This window comes from Mauremys reevesii, linkage group 6, assembly GCF_016161935.1.
Source record: "Mauremys reevesii isolate NIE-2019 linkage group 6, ASM1616193v1, whole genome shotgun sequence".
Lineage (NCBI taxonomy): Eukaryota > Metazoa > Chordata > Testudines > Geoemydidae > Mauremys > Mauremys reevesii.
In genome coordinates this window covers 33,361,948-33,375,137 of record NC_052628.1, presented here as the reverse complement: position 1 = coordinate 33,375,137, position 13,190 = coordinate 33,361,948, and the positions used below count along the sequence as shown (strand labels likewise).

General features: G+C 41.1%; 1 protein-coding gene across 1 annotated transcript in view; it reads right to left on the bottom strand.

Moving 5' to 3' along the window:
• Positions 1–225: 225 nt before the first annotated feature.
• IL31RA (interleukin 31 receptor A) overlaps positions 226–13,190 on the bottom strand; it is a 93,555-nt gene continuing 80,590 nt past the window's right edge. The window contains 4 exon segments of the mRNA XM_039543823.1: positions 226–1,365; positions 1,368–1,824; positions 3,213–3,291; positions 12,039–12,132. Coding sequence (XP_039399757.1) covers positions 1,193–1,365; positions 1,368–1,824; positions 3,213–3,291; positions 12,039–12,132 — 803 coding nt within the window. The 3' untranslated portion in view covers positions 226–1,192.

Below are 13,190 nucleotides of genomic sequence, written 5' to 3'. Positions count from 1 at the left end.
TGTTAGTCTGGATCTGTAAAAGCAACAAAGAATCCTGTGGCACCTTATAGACTAACAGACGTTTTGCAGCATGAGCTTTCGTGGGTGAATACCCACTTCTTCGGATGCAAGAAGAAGTGGGTATTCGGCTTGCATCCGAAGAAGTGGGTATTCACCCACGAAAGCTCATGCTGCAAAACGTCTGTTAGTCTATAAGGTGCCACAGGATTCTTTGTTGCTTTTAAGTTTAATGAGATAATCTTCAAGGGACTCCTTTGACTACTCAGTTTGATTCAGCATTTTCCTTTAGTTAGAGGAGAAGCACTGTCTTAAATATAGATTCAGTGCCCTTTTCTACAGAAGAGGCTGGGTTCAGTTAAGCCATTTCAGTCAAGGAAGTCAATGCATCAACTGGAGAAGCAGCTGGAGGGCCAGGAGAGATCTACAGTGACAAAGGAGTAAGATGATAGAATGGGGCACACGGAGTGACAATGAGTGACAAATAACCAGGAGAAATGAAAAACAGAGTAAAATACAGAAGATAAAATCAAGAGAAAATGAAACAGGAGAGTGACAGAGAATCCAACCAAATCTATGGCCACAGACAAAATCTTGTTGACACAAACAGGAAGCATAATATCCAAACCAGATGACCGAAGTGGCAAGAGGAACAGCAGAGCCTCCAGTTACTTGACAAATAGCAGGAACACTACAAATAGAATTGAAAACAGAAGTTAAGGGAAGGAAGAATGGGAAAAGAGAAGTTCTATTTCTTGTAACTTTAAGAAAGAAGAAAGGAAGGGATTTGAAGATCCTGGCGATGTTTGAGTAAGCATGCCTGGCCTTAGCAACAGCCTGCTTCAGAAAGAGACTGTCAGGAAGGAAATCAGCATCCTGCTTGCACTGATGGATACTGTCATGGTAAAGATAAATTTGTTTTAATAAACTGGAAGGGGAGGGATAAAAAGAATTAAGTGTGATTCCTTTGCCTGGCTACTGGCGCATATTTCTCTATGTCTGTCTGTTAAAGAGAACAATAATATGAAGTCAAAATTAACAGATGATGAAATGCATTAATTCCTTCAAAGTAGTTCAAACAAACTGGTAGTTTTCAGTGAAGTAAGTGATGCTAAGAGAAATTGAATGCATTTCTGTATGGAAGGCAACACTCCCTCAAAGAGAAAGCAGCAGACCAGCGGGACAGTACAATACCTCAAAATGACTTTGCAGGTATGCACTGATCAGCTGTGGTCAGTCCAAACATGTCCAGTGTCACATATGGTTGCCCTATAGTGTTTCGCTGGAAAAGGGCTAAGACAAGCAATTGGTTTTTGGCTTCCTTATTGTATTCTGGCAAATTCTCAGAAATTAGAAATTCCCTTGTATTAAAGAATTCTTCAGATATGGATTGATTTTAGTTTCTTCTTCGAAATCTGTATGTTCTAGAACTTCCTCCTTTTCATTCTCTTTGGAATTCTCAATTGAAGAATGCAGGGACTCACATAAGCCTTCTTTTGATATTTCTAGATGCTGATGTTGGATTCTTCTGGTAGGCATCAAAGCTGAAAGCAACATTTGACTCCTGAAGTCTTGTTCTGTAACTATATATGGAATTGATGGTGATAGTGGTTTTACAACTTCATATTCTTCACCATACAAAATCTTTTTATGTCCATTACCCATCTCCTTTTTACAAACATTTGTATGTTTAGAATCATAGTTCTCATGACTCTCTACTAATAATGCAGTATGGTCTTCAGCAGGAAAGCATGATTCCAAAACACAGATGCCTTCAGGATCTACTGTTCCATCCTCAGATTGTACTTCCTTCAGAGGCGAATTATTCTGTCAGTACAAAAAGGAAACACTTGAAACTTACATCAGGACAAAGGAAGATACATTACAAAGATCTTTTAAAAACACCCGCACCACTTCAGCTCTGTTTAAGTCTGTATGTTTAAGAAGCCACTTAATGAAACCTTGAAATGCATTTCTCTTGAAATACAGTTTTCAGAAAAGTGACTATGAAAATGGCAATGTAAAGCTCCACGTTGATTGTCTCAATGAATCCATATCAAATTTTCTCAGTTTACTAGTAAAATGACTGTTTTCTAACTCACAAGCCCTTCAAACTCAATCTGTGCCAGGAATCACGTTAGAGTATTTTCATTTTGCATATGATGACCAGTAAATTCTACAGGAAAAATTTTCCCTGAGTTATACCCGCAACCCCATTGTCTTTAAATTACCCTTTTAGTGACATCTGTCCAACTCTATTAGATTTCAATAAATGAAAAAGGATTCAGTGACAAAACTGAAGCTATGATATGATAATATGATGGGCACTAAGAAGGAACAGGTAAGTTGGATTCACTCTGCTCTCTATGCCATTGGGTAGGGAAGGTGAGGGCTGAGGATAAGCAAGGCACAGACACAGCTCAACGGACATTGCTGGCCAAAAGATTCTGATCTCAAAAGAAAAATATACAATGACAGGCACTCAGAGAAGAACCTTTATCTTAGTCCTCCACAGGAAAGCTGAGAGGGGGCCTGGGAAATTGAAAACTGAGGACTAAGGGTGACAGAGAAGCACACTCAGACCCTCTCAGAGACAGGAATACAGACTCCTGCATACCTGTCATCTCCTGTGATGGGTCAGGCTAGGACATTTTTCATGGGCGTTTGTCAGTTTTTTGTTAAGTTTGTCTTTCTCTGCAACAAAACTTCCCAAAGTATAAACATCTGTCAGTTTTTGTAATATGGTTTTGTTTACACCTATTCTATATGAATTTTATCTTGTAAAAAAGAGTAATAAATGCTATAATTTTAAACATGCTACTCTGACTCATATTTTAGGATGTCAACTCTTAAGATACATTGTAATCTAATGAGGATGGGTGAATTACTTTAGAGATGACTGCCCACTTAACTGGGCAGATAGATGAGCATCTGGAACATAGGCCCCACCACAGGCAGAAACTCATCTCATTCAAGACAAGTTGGGGAAAATGAACTACAAGAGTACAACATATCATGCTATATAAAAAGTAGTAAATATAGGTGCCTATGGAGGTATCTATAAAAGAAGGTTACATTTGGTCAAATTCACTCCTGAGAGAGCACCATTATAATCATCACTGATTTAATGAATCTAGTCCACCATGCTTCAATTGTTTATCAGAAAATTTACTCTCATCACATATTTGTTTTTCTTAACAGGAATCTGATGTTACCTTAAGCTTGTCAGTAGGCCACTCCACAGCAATGCTCTCTGCAGGATTTGGTATATCAGGCCAGCAAACCTTTTTCAATCTGCAATTCAGAAAAGAGATTTGGCCTTTTGATGTAGGAATCAGATGACTGACATGATGAATGCCGTAGGAATACTGTACCAGTACATGAATGGATTCAATACAGAAAATGTTTAACCAGGAATAGAATGGCAAACATTTATCAAGGGAAGTCCTTTCCCTGTATTCATTATCTAAATTATTATAATAAGGGGAACTGCTTTCCCTCAAGTCAATTCTTACGGGCTAGAGAAAAATTGTTTAAAAGTAATAGCAGTGTGTTATCTGGGACCGGAGTTTTTGGTTTAAAGCAATGTTTACCATTAAATACAGAAAATAAAGCTGCAGTTGTAACTATTCAAGCTACATAAGCCAAATTTTTCTTACGACATGCCTACATTAGGCTTGGAATGAAGAGTGTCTGGGTTATTTTATAGAGTATGTCCTCATTGTAAAGTTAACTTAACTCCTCTTGAGTTAACCTAGCTCACGTGACAGCAGCCGCAGTGCAAAACAATACAGGAACTCCACACTGTGGTTTTATTAGCAGCTGATGAGTTGTGCTGACTTGAGCTGAAGCCATTACCTACGATTCTGTCACAGATTCTGGGCAGGGCTTGGGCTTTGGCTTCAGCCTCGGGTGCGGGGCTCAGGCTTTGGCTTCAGCTGAAGCCTGAGCCCCGCCACCCTTAACTTAGCTTCACAGGGTCCCCTGTGGTGTGGGGCACCAGGCAATTGTATTGATGTAGTGAAAACTGCATTAGTGTGTGTACATTTCTGTGATTATTGTTTATTGCCCAGGTCCTCTTCATGCCTTTTATTAAAAATACCCCGGGCCAAAATCATAGCCTTACCAATACCCCCGAGAGGCAAGCCAACTCGAGTGAAGGGTTTGTGTGTGTGGATGACATTTGAGTTAACTCTGCAGCAAAAATATGCCCATTGTTTTTTGTTTTTTTTAACTGCAACATAATTATCCGCCTATTTCACAGAAAAGATTGACTGCATTCAGGACACTGTCTCCAAATCAATACTGAGCAGACTGTGGCAGTCAGAAAAAAGTTTAAAATTAAAATGTACATGGGAACACAAGCTGAACAGTAGGATCTCCCAGCCAAAATAGGGCACAGCCAATTCCTGTATTTATATATAAAAAAAGTGCCAGAACGACTTTAATAAAAATTAGTAACCAAAATTAGCTTTGTGAGTGCTTTAAACAGAATTGCTGCCGGTACCAATTATATCCTTGAACCCACAATTATTTACATGTGTGCATAACTTTACTCACATGAGTAGTACCTTTGAAGCCTGTGGACTATACATATGAGTAAAGTTATGCAAGTATTTAGGTTTTTGCAGGCTCAGAGCCTCATAAACATATTAAGAGAGAGTGCCAAATATAAAAGACAAGAGAATACAACAGCGTTGAGGCTATATAAGCTATATGTTATAAGTACTATAAGTGGAGCTGGAATTGCTACCTAACATGACTCAAAGCTTCCTATTTTAACCCTGTTTTCAATCACATATAACTTTAACAAAATTTTAACATTTGGGGGCTGAAATTTTCCACATCAGGTGTCTGCCTTACGCAGATTTTTAAGTTTCAGCCTAAACAGCTCAGCCTTTTCTGACAATAAGTTTAGGGGGACAATATGGTGTTTTGCAGTGTTAAGAAGTCTTAGGACCATTTCTTTGTGAAGTTCTAGGAAGCCTGTGCTTTGGAGCAGAGACTTGAAATTTGGCCAGGGGTGGCCTTTATGTCAGGGATATGTTTTGTGCTCTTCATATGAAAATCTGCCCAAATTTGGCTAAATTGTAACCATTTAAAAAAAATCAGTTTGCACATGCTCAGTAGAGACTTCTAATGGCTTAGTAGCTAAAGTCTCCAAAGATTTTGTCTTCAGAGAGGATGTGCCACACCTCAAAGCATCTACATGTGACCAGACTGCGCATGCACCAGTCTCACAGAGCATCTGAGCATGTTCCAGCCCAGGACTTCAGGTGCAAAGCCACACTTTCCTTGTAATTCTGGTCCAGGCCAGGGTTGGGGCAGGCACCAAATATGACAGTAGAGAGACTCTCTTCTGTGCTCTCAATGACATCCTCATCAGCAGTGTGGAAGAGGACAGTGCCTAACGCAAATGCAGAGGACCAAGAACCAGACAGAAGGTGAGAGAAGGAGTAAATGGGGACAAGAAGTGTGAGGCAGGAATAACTGAGATTGAGGCTGGCAGGGGAAAAGAGACATTGGGACTGGTAGAAAGTTGCGGGGGGGAGAACATAGGAGAGGAACATATCTGATGAGAGGTGTGGTCCAGGCCAAGAACTGGGACTGGCTGGGCAGAAAGATTGGGACAAGGAGCTAGGAAGGGAGAACTGGGAGCCAGTGGAGGGAGAAATCAGGGACAGGGAGAGAGAGTTTGGATAAGGAGCCAGGAGGGGGAAATTGTGACTGACTGGGCAAAGAATCTGGGACTGGGATGAGGAACCGGGGTGGAAAAAGACTGAACTGGAACAACAACAGGTTGGAGGGGATGGGGCAGAAAGTGTGACGTGTGGTACGAATAGGCAAAAGAGTCTGTGCCGTTTAGAGCACACTCCCATTCAGAGACTGGAATGGAACCCAAGATTTCCGAGACTCAGCATTCCCCTGCTGTCAGCAAATATCTGGGAAACCCACTGCAAAGGGTGTGGCATTATATTCCCCTCCAGTGTTGGTCCACACAGAGGATGACAGCCTACTACTGCTATCAGTTATTCCATTAGCTGACGTGGCAGAGATGGAAATGTTCCTACCTTGCTTATGAACCATATGGGTATCAGTATGATACTACATGATAGAATCTCTGCTTTTTCCATTTGCTTTATTAAAAACCTAGGAAATTGAACAAACTATGTTAAAAGAATATGCCAGAATTAAGGTTGCCTGTGTAACCTTAATCTAATACCTTGTGTGTATGAATTATGTTACAATTTTAATCACATGAGCACTTACTACTTTCCCACACACACACAGTTCCCCAGCCTCATTTGGTCCATAGGATGGACAATGCTCACTTAATAAGGCGGCCCATTACAGACAGTTGACAAGAAGGTGTGAACTTCATTTCCCCAATACTAATTTCTCCCTACTGTTACTTGCACCTTCTTGTCAACTGTCTGTAATGGGCCACTTTCTTACCACCTCAAAAGTTATTTTTCCTCCCTTGGTATCCTGATTTCTCTCATTAGACTGACCTACCACTTGGTAAAGCACCCCCATCCTTTCATGTATTTATACCTGCTCCTGTATTTTTTACTTCATACAGCTGATGAAGTGGGTTCTAGCCCATGAAAGCTTATGCCCAAATAAATTTTTTAGTCTCTAAAGCCTGGTCTACACTAGGCGTTTAAACCGGTTTTAGGAGCGTAAAACCGATTTAACGCCACAACCGTCCACACTAGGAGGCACCATATATCGATTTTAATGGCTCTTTAAACCAGTTTCTGTACTCCTCCCTAATGAGAGGAGTAACGCTAGTATCGGTATTAACATATCGGATTAGGGTTGGTGTGGACGCTGATCGACGGTATTGGCCTCCGGGAGCTATCCCACAGTGCAGCAGTGACCGCTCTGGACCGCAATCTGAACTCGGATGCAGTGGTCAGGTAGACAGGAAAAGCCCCGCGAACTTTTGAATATTTCCTGTTTGCCCAGCGTGGAGCTCCGATCAGCACGGGTGGCGATGCAGTCCGAAATCAAAATAAAGAAAGAGCTCCAGCACGGACCATGTGGATGTGATCGCTGTAAGGGCAGGCAAATCCGTTCTATCAGCGCTCCGTTACAGAAGATGAAATTCAGAATCCTTTTAAAAAAATCTCCAGACAGACGCCATAGCAGGGACTCAGCGCACTGCAGCGTGACAAGCGTAACGGAAAGCCAAAGAATCAAATGGACGCTCATGGACTGGAGGACTGAAGCTATCCCACAGTTCCTGCAGCCTCCGAAAAGTATTTGCATTCTTGGCTGAGCTCCAAATGCTTCTAGGGTCAAACACAGTGTCCGCGGTGGGTCAGGGCATAGCTTGGCAATCTACTCACCCCCCCACCCACCCCCAGAAGCGAAAGGGAAAACAATCCTCTGACTCTTTTACATGTCACCCTATCTTTACTGAATGCTGCAGATAGACACGATGCTGCAGCCGTCAACACCAACATCCTCACTCCCCCCCTGCCATGGGTGGCTGATGGTACAAAAGGACTGGTAACCGTCCTCGTCATCAGCCTATTGGCACATGGGGCAGTAACCATGCTGACTAGCATCCGTCAGGTCGATCAAGGGCGCCTGGCCCTAATTTTTTCTGGTGGATGGTGCAGTATGGCTGGTAACCATCGTCATCATAGCAACAGGGGGCTGAGCTCCATCAGCCCCCACCCTTCATGTGTAAAGAACAGATTCAGTTGCCCCTGGACTAGCAGAGGGATGCTGGGCTTCTCTCCTACACACTGCTTAATGTCCTGTCTGGACTATCATAGCAGCTGGAGGCTGCCTTCCACTCATTTCTCACTAACAAGTCACCATGTCTTTTTATTCCTGCATTCTTTATTACTTCATCACATTCTTTATTACTTCAACAAGTGGGGGGACAATGCTACGGTAGCCCAGAAAGGCTGGGGGAAGAACGGAATCAACAGGTGGGGTTGTTACAGGAGCACCCCCTGTGAATAGCATACAGATCATAGTTTCTGCAGGATCTGACACAGAGCAGCTGTGCTCTCTGGTTCTATGATACAGTGGTTATCTAGTACACTTGCCTATATTCTAGGCAGGACTGATTCTATTTTTAGATACCAAAAAGGAGGGATTGACTCAGGGAGTCATTCCCAATTTTGGCTTTTGCGCCCCTGGCTAAGAGCAGCCAGGGGCACTTATGACAGCAGCAAATGGTACAAAAGGACTGGTAGCCATGATCATCCTTAGTTCCAATTTATGGAAGGGTTTGGATGGTGCAGTATGACTGGTAACCATCTCTGCTGTCATGCAAAAGCAAAAGCATGCTTCTGTGTAGCGCTGCTGAATCGCCTCTGTGAGCGGCATCTAGTACACATACAGTGAGAGTCACAAAAGGCAAAACAAGCTCCATGATTGCCATGCTATGGCATCTGCCAGGGCAATCCAGGGGAAAAAGGCGCGAAATGCTTGTCTGCCGTTGCTTTCCCAGAGGAAGGAGTGACTAACGACATTTACCCAGAACCACCCGCGACAATGATTTTTGCCCCATCAGGCACTGGGATCTCAACCCGGAAGTTCCAAGGGGCGGGGGAGGCTGCGGGAACTATGGGATAGCTAGGGAATAGCTACCCACAGTGCAACGCTCCAGAAGCCGACGCTAGCCTCGGACCGCGGATGCACACCACCGAATTAATGAGCTTAGTGTGGCCGCGTGCAATCGATTTTATACAATCTGTTTTACAAAACCGGTTTATGCAAATTCAGAATAGTCCCGTAGTGTAGACGTACCCTAAGTGCCACAAGGACGCCTCGTGTTTTTTTTTTTAGATGGAAAGTGTGAAAAATCAGGACGGGAGGGGGCGTAATAGATGCTTATATATAAAAAAAGCCCCAAATATCGGAACTGCCCCTATAAAATCGGGACATCTGGTCACCCTATTCAGCAGATCGAGGAAGTTCAGGATGAGACTTGAGGGCAGGATGACATGTAGAAGAGACTGGAAAATCAGAATGCTCTGGGGCCGACCAAAATGTCCATTGCTCTGTTTCATCAGCTCTTGTGCATCACTCCAGGCAAGAGTGGTAGTGGAGGGAAGGCATAGTTGACTTGGTCTGATCAGGAGTATAGGAACAATGGCCGAGGGCTCCCCAGAGCATTACGTGGTGCATCTGGGAAGCGAATAGGTCTCTGGTTGGAGTCTCCCATCATGTGAACATGTCATATACCACTGTAGCCCTGAGGATTAATCTGTTGGTCTGTATAAAATGTCTTTTTGATAAAAGTGTGTAGGCTGCATAGATTAATAGAATTATTTACAATAAGCTGTAATGCAAGATACCTAGAAGCTTCTAGGCCAGACATCCTGGCCAATTTCCTCTGTGACGCTGAAAGCAACCTTTAAGACCCTTACTCAGAAAAGTAATAATAGGATACAAACCTACGCAAATTGTCTAGGGACCTTTTGAATGTCTGCTAACCTTTCACCTAAATAGGGTGAAAACGGGGGAATTTCTGCCCACAAATTTCACACATATATACCGCAGATGCGTACATATCTGTCATCCATACGCACATAAAAGGTCAACCTATGAAAACAGGTACCCTCACCTTTCCATGGGCAAAGACAAATTTGGGCATAGGAGGAAGGATTTCTCCCTATAAAAAGGGTGATAATCCACCATTAGATGGGCGATACATCTTTTTATTCTTATCGTCTCAACCTACTTCGAAGCCTCTTTCTCCTACGAAAGCTGTCAATACTAAGTCGTAGTATTAATTCCTTTCACAGATGTAAGTATGAACAAATTCTTATTTCTGCTTCACCTCTAAGTATTTAGTTTATAAAGGGTTTAACTCATAACCAGTTTCTTTATAACTTCCTCTATCAGAGGTGTGAAATTCACTCTAGTGCTATTTGCTACAGAGTGCATTTAGAACTGTGATATTTGTAACTTTGTAATCTCAAAGTGCTTTTAACATTTTACATTTACTTATTGTTTCATTGATTTTAAATAAAAGGTCTTGATTGACTAAATTTTGTCTCAGTGTAATTTTCTGTCATATTCTCCCAATCTCCTTGTATAAATTCTGTGAAGCCTGATTCAAGACGAACTTTATCTTCTGATCACACATATTGGCGAGCCATACCCATATTATTAATATCTATTAATATATATTAATTATTATTAATAGTATTAATTAATTAGAAAAATTAATTATTAAATAAAACTAAATTAAGTGGATAAATTCCACTGTCCCTACTAACCCTCCCCAAATTAGGCTACACCACTGAATTGTGAAGTTCCCACCTGACAGTCAATAGTGTGTCTGATGAGCGAGTCTGTGACTACCTTCTGCATCCCAGGAAGATAGGCTGCAGACAGGAGGATCTGGGGATTGATGCACCAGTTTCAGAGATTGACTGCTCTATATGCAGAGGTGATCAATCTTGTTCCCCTTCTTTGTTGATATAGAAAACAGTGGTGGCATGGGTGTGCCACTCTGTCCTGGCTGGTTCCAGTATGGCTTCATTAATCAGTAAGGCTATTCTTGCCAGTCCCGATGACACTCATTAAAAAAATAATGCATTAATTAAATTTGTGACTGCACTCCTTGGGAGAGAATTATATATCTCCTGCTCTGTGGTTTTACGCACATTCTGTCATATATTTTGTGTTATGGCACTCTTGGATGATGACCCAGCACATGTTCGATTTAAGAACACGTTCACTGCAGATTTGACAAAAGCAAAAAAGATACCAATGTGAGATTTCTAAAAATAGCTACAGCACTTGACCCTAGGTTTAAGAATCTGAACTGCCTTCCGAAATCTGAGCAGAATGAGGTTAGGAACATGGTGTCAGGAATCTTAAAAAAGCAACACTCCAATGCAGGAACTACAGAACCCTAACCATCAAAAAAGAAAATCAACCTTCTGTTGGTGGCATCTGACTCACGCTCATTTTCATCATCTGTGTCAGTACACACTGCTTTGGACTGTTATTGAGCAGAACCTGTCATCAGCATGGACGCATGTCCCCTGGAATGGTGGCTGAAGTATCAATGGGCATACAAATGTTTAGCATATCTGGCATGTATATACCTTCCAACATCAGCTACAACAATGCTATGTGAATGCCTGTTCTCACTTTCAGCTAACACTGTAAATAAGAAGCTGCCTCCCATAAATGTAAACAAACTTGTTTGTCTTAGCGATTGGCTGAAGAAGAAGTAGGACTGAGTGGTCTTGTAGGCTCTAAAGTTTTACATTGTTTTATTTTTGAGAACAGTTATGTACATAAAAAAATTCTACATTTGTAAGTTGCACTTTCATGATAAATAGATACACTACAGTATTGTTATGAGGTGAACCAGAAAATACTATTTCTTTTGTTTATCTTTTTTACAGGGCAAATATTTGTAATAAAAAATAAAGTAAGCACTGTACACTTTGTATTGTGTTGTAATTGAAATCAATATATTTGAAAATGTAGGAAACATCCAAAAATATTAAACAATAATAGAATACTATTTATTTAAACAGTGTGATTAAACCTGAGATTAATCTTGATTTTTTTTTATGCAATTGATTGTGATTAATTTTTTTAAATTGTTTGACAGTCCTAATCTTAACGCATACACACAAGTAGGCCAAACTAAGGCAATCCTAGTTCTGACATTTCCTAACTTTTGATTGTCTGACTTTGCAACCTACACAGTCTTTAAACATAGGGTGAATGTGTGTGAGTGAGAGAGTGTGTTAACAGGCAGAAAGCCATTCAATTTCTCTTAGCTCTTTTATTCTGGCCTATCACATTTTATATAAATAGTATTTGGTTTTGCAACTATAGTGAAGAAATACATCTATTGGCTGAAGTCACAATAATTCTAAACATATGGCTATTTGTTTAATTTCAGCAAAACAGGACATTTTCTTATCTCCATACAGATTTGAGTCTAACAAGCCAGCATTGTTTTTAAATAAAGATACTAGCCTTTTATGTGTTAAAATGCATTATTTTCACCTTTAAGAAGCACACAAAAATTTACTTACGTGTGTTTTTTTAGAGTACAGGTTATCCCAAGGATTAATAATAAGAGCATACAGAATCCAAATGGTATTGTTATAAAAATAAAGTCTTCTTTACCTTTAGAGAAAGAACAAGCATTGAAATATTGCTCAGTACTGTATATTACACTACGGAGCAAATTTTCACTTTTAGACTATATAATTAAAGCCATCTTATTAGCCCAAGTTATAAAAGCTCTGATTGTCACATCCTTGACCAACTGATTAAGGTACCGTATGCCACTATACAACACATGCTAAGGCCTTGTCTACGCTATGGGGGGAGATCGATCTAAATTATGCAACTTCAGCTATGTTATTCACGTAGCTGAAGTTGACATACTTAGCTCTACTTACAGCGGAGTCCACACTACGCTATGTCGATAGGAGATGCTCTCCCATCGACTCCCCTTGCGCTTCTCATTCACGTGAAGTACAGGAGTTGACGGGAGAGCGATCTGCGGTTGATTTAGTGGGTCTTCATTAGACCTGCTAAATTGACTGCCGATGCATTGATCGATGTGCATTGATCCCCAGGTAAGTGTAAACAAGCCCTAAGTGATGTGTATTTTGCAGATCAAACCAGTCACGACTAGAGTTGGGCAAACAACTGATTTCTCGGTTTGGCCAATGAAAAAACAAACAAACAAAAAACAGAAAAAAATATTTGGTTCATTTCCTACAAATGTTCAAAATCTGTCATCAAACCGGAAAAGTCTGGGTAGCTTCAGCAAACTGTCTCTCGGCATATCCATCACTCATAATGTTTAGTCCAGTGGTTAGGGCCGTTCCCTGTGATGTTGGAGATCCAGGTTTGATTCTCTTTGCTGGAGCAGTAACTCAAACTCAGCATTCCCCACTCCTACATGAGCATCCTAATCACCAGGCTACATGCTAATCTGAAGTTGGTTTCTCTCAGTATCTCCTTTTGAAGCTGCTCTACATTGTATAAATACTTTAATATTCACAAGACCAAAGAAAGAGAGAGTGAGACTGACTCTATAGTCTGGTGATCATCTGGGAGGCAGGAGATGTAGATTTAAACCCCGCCTCTGAATCAGGCAGAGAGCAGCCCCCAAATAGCCTTTAGCATTGCAGTTAGACTGCTCATCTTGGATGGGGGAGATCTGAGTTCAA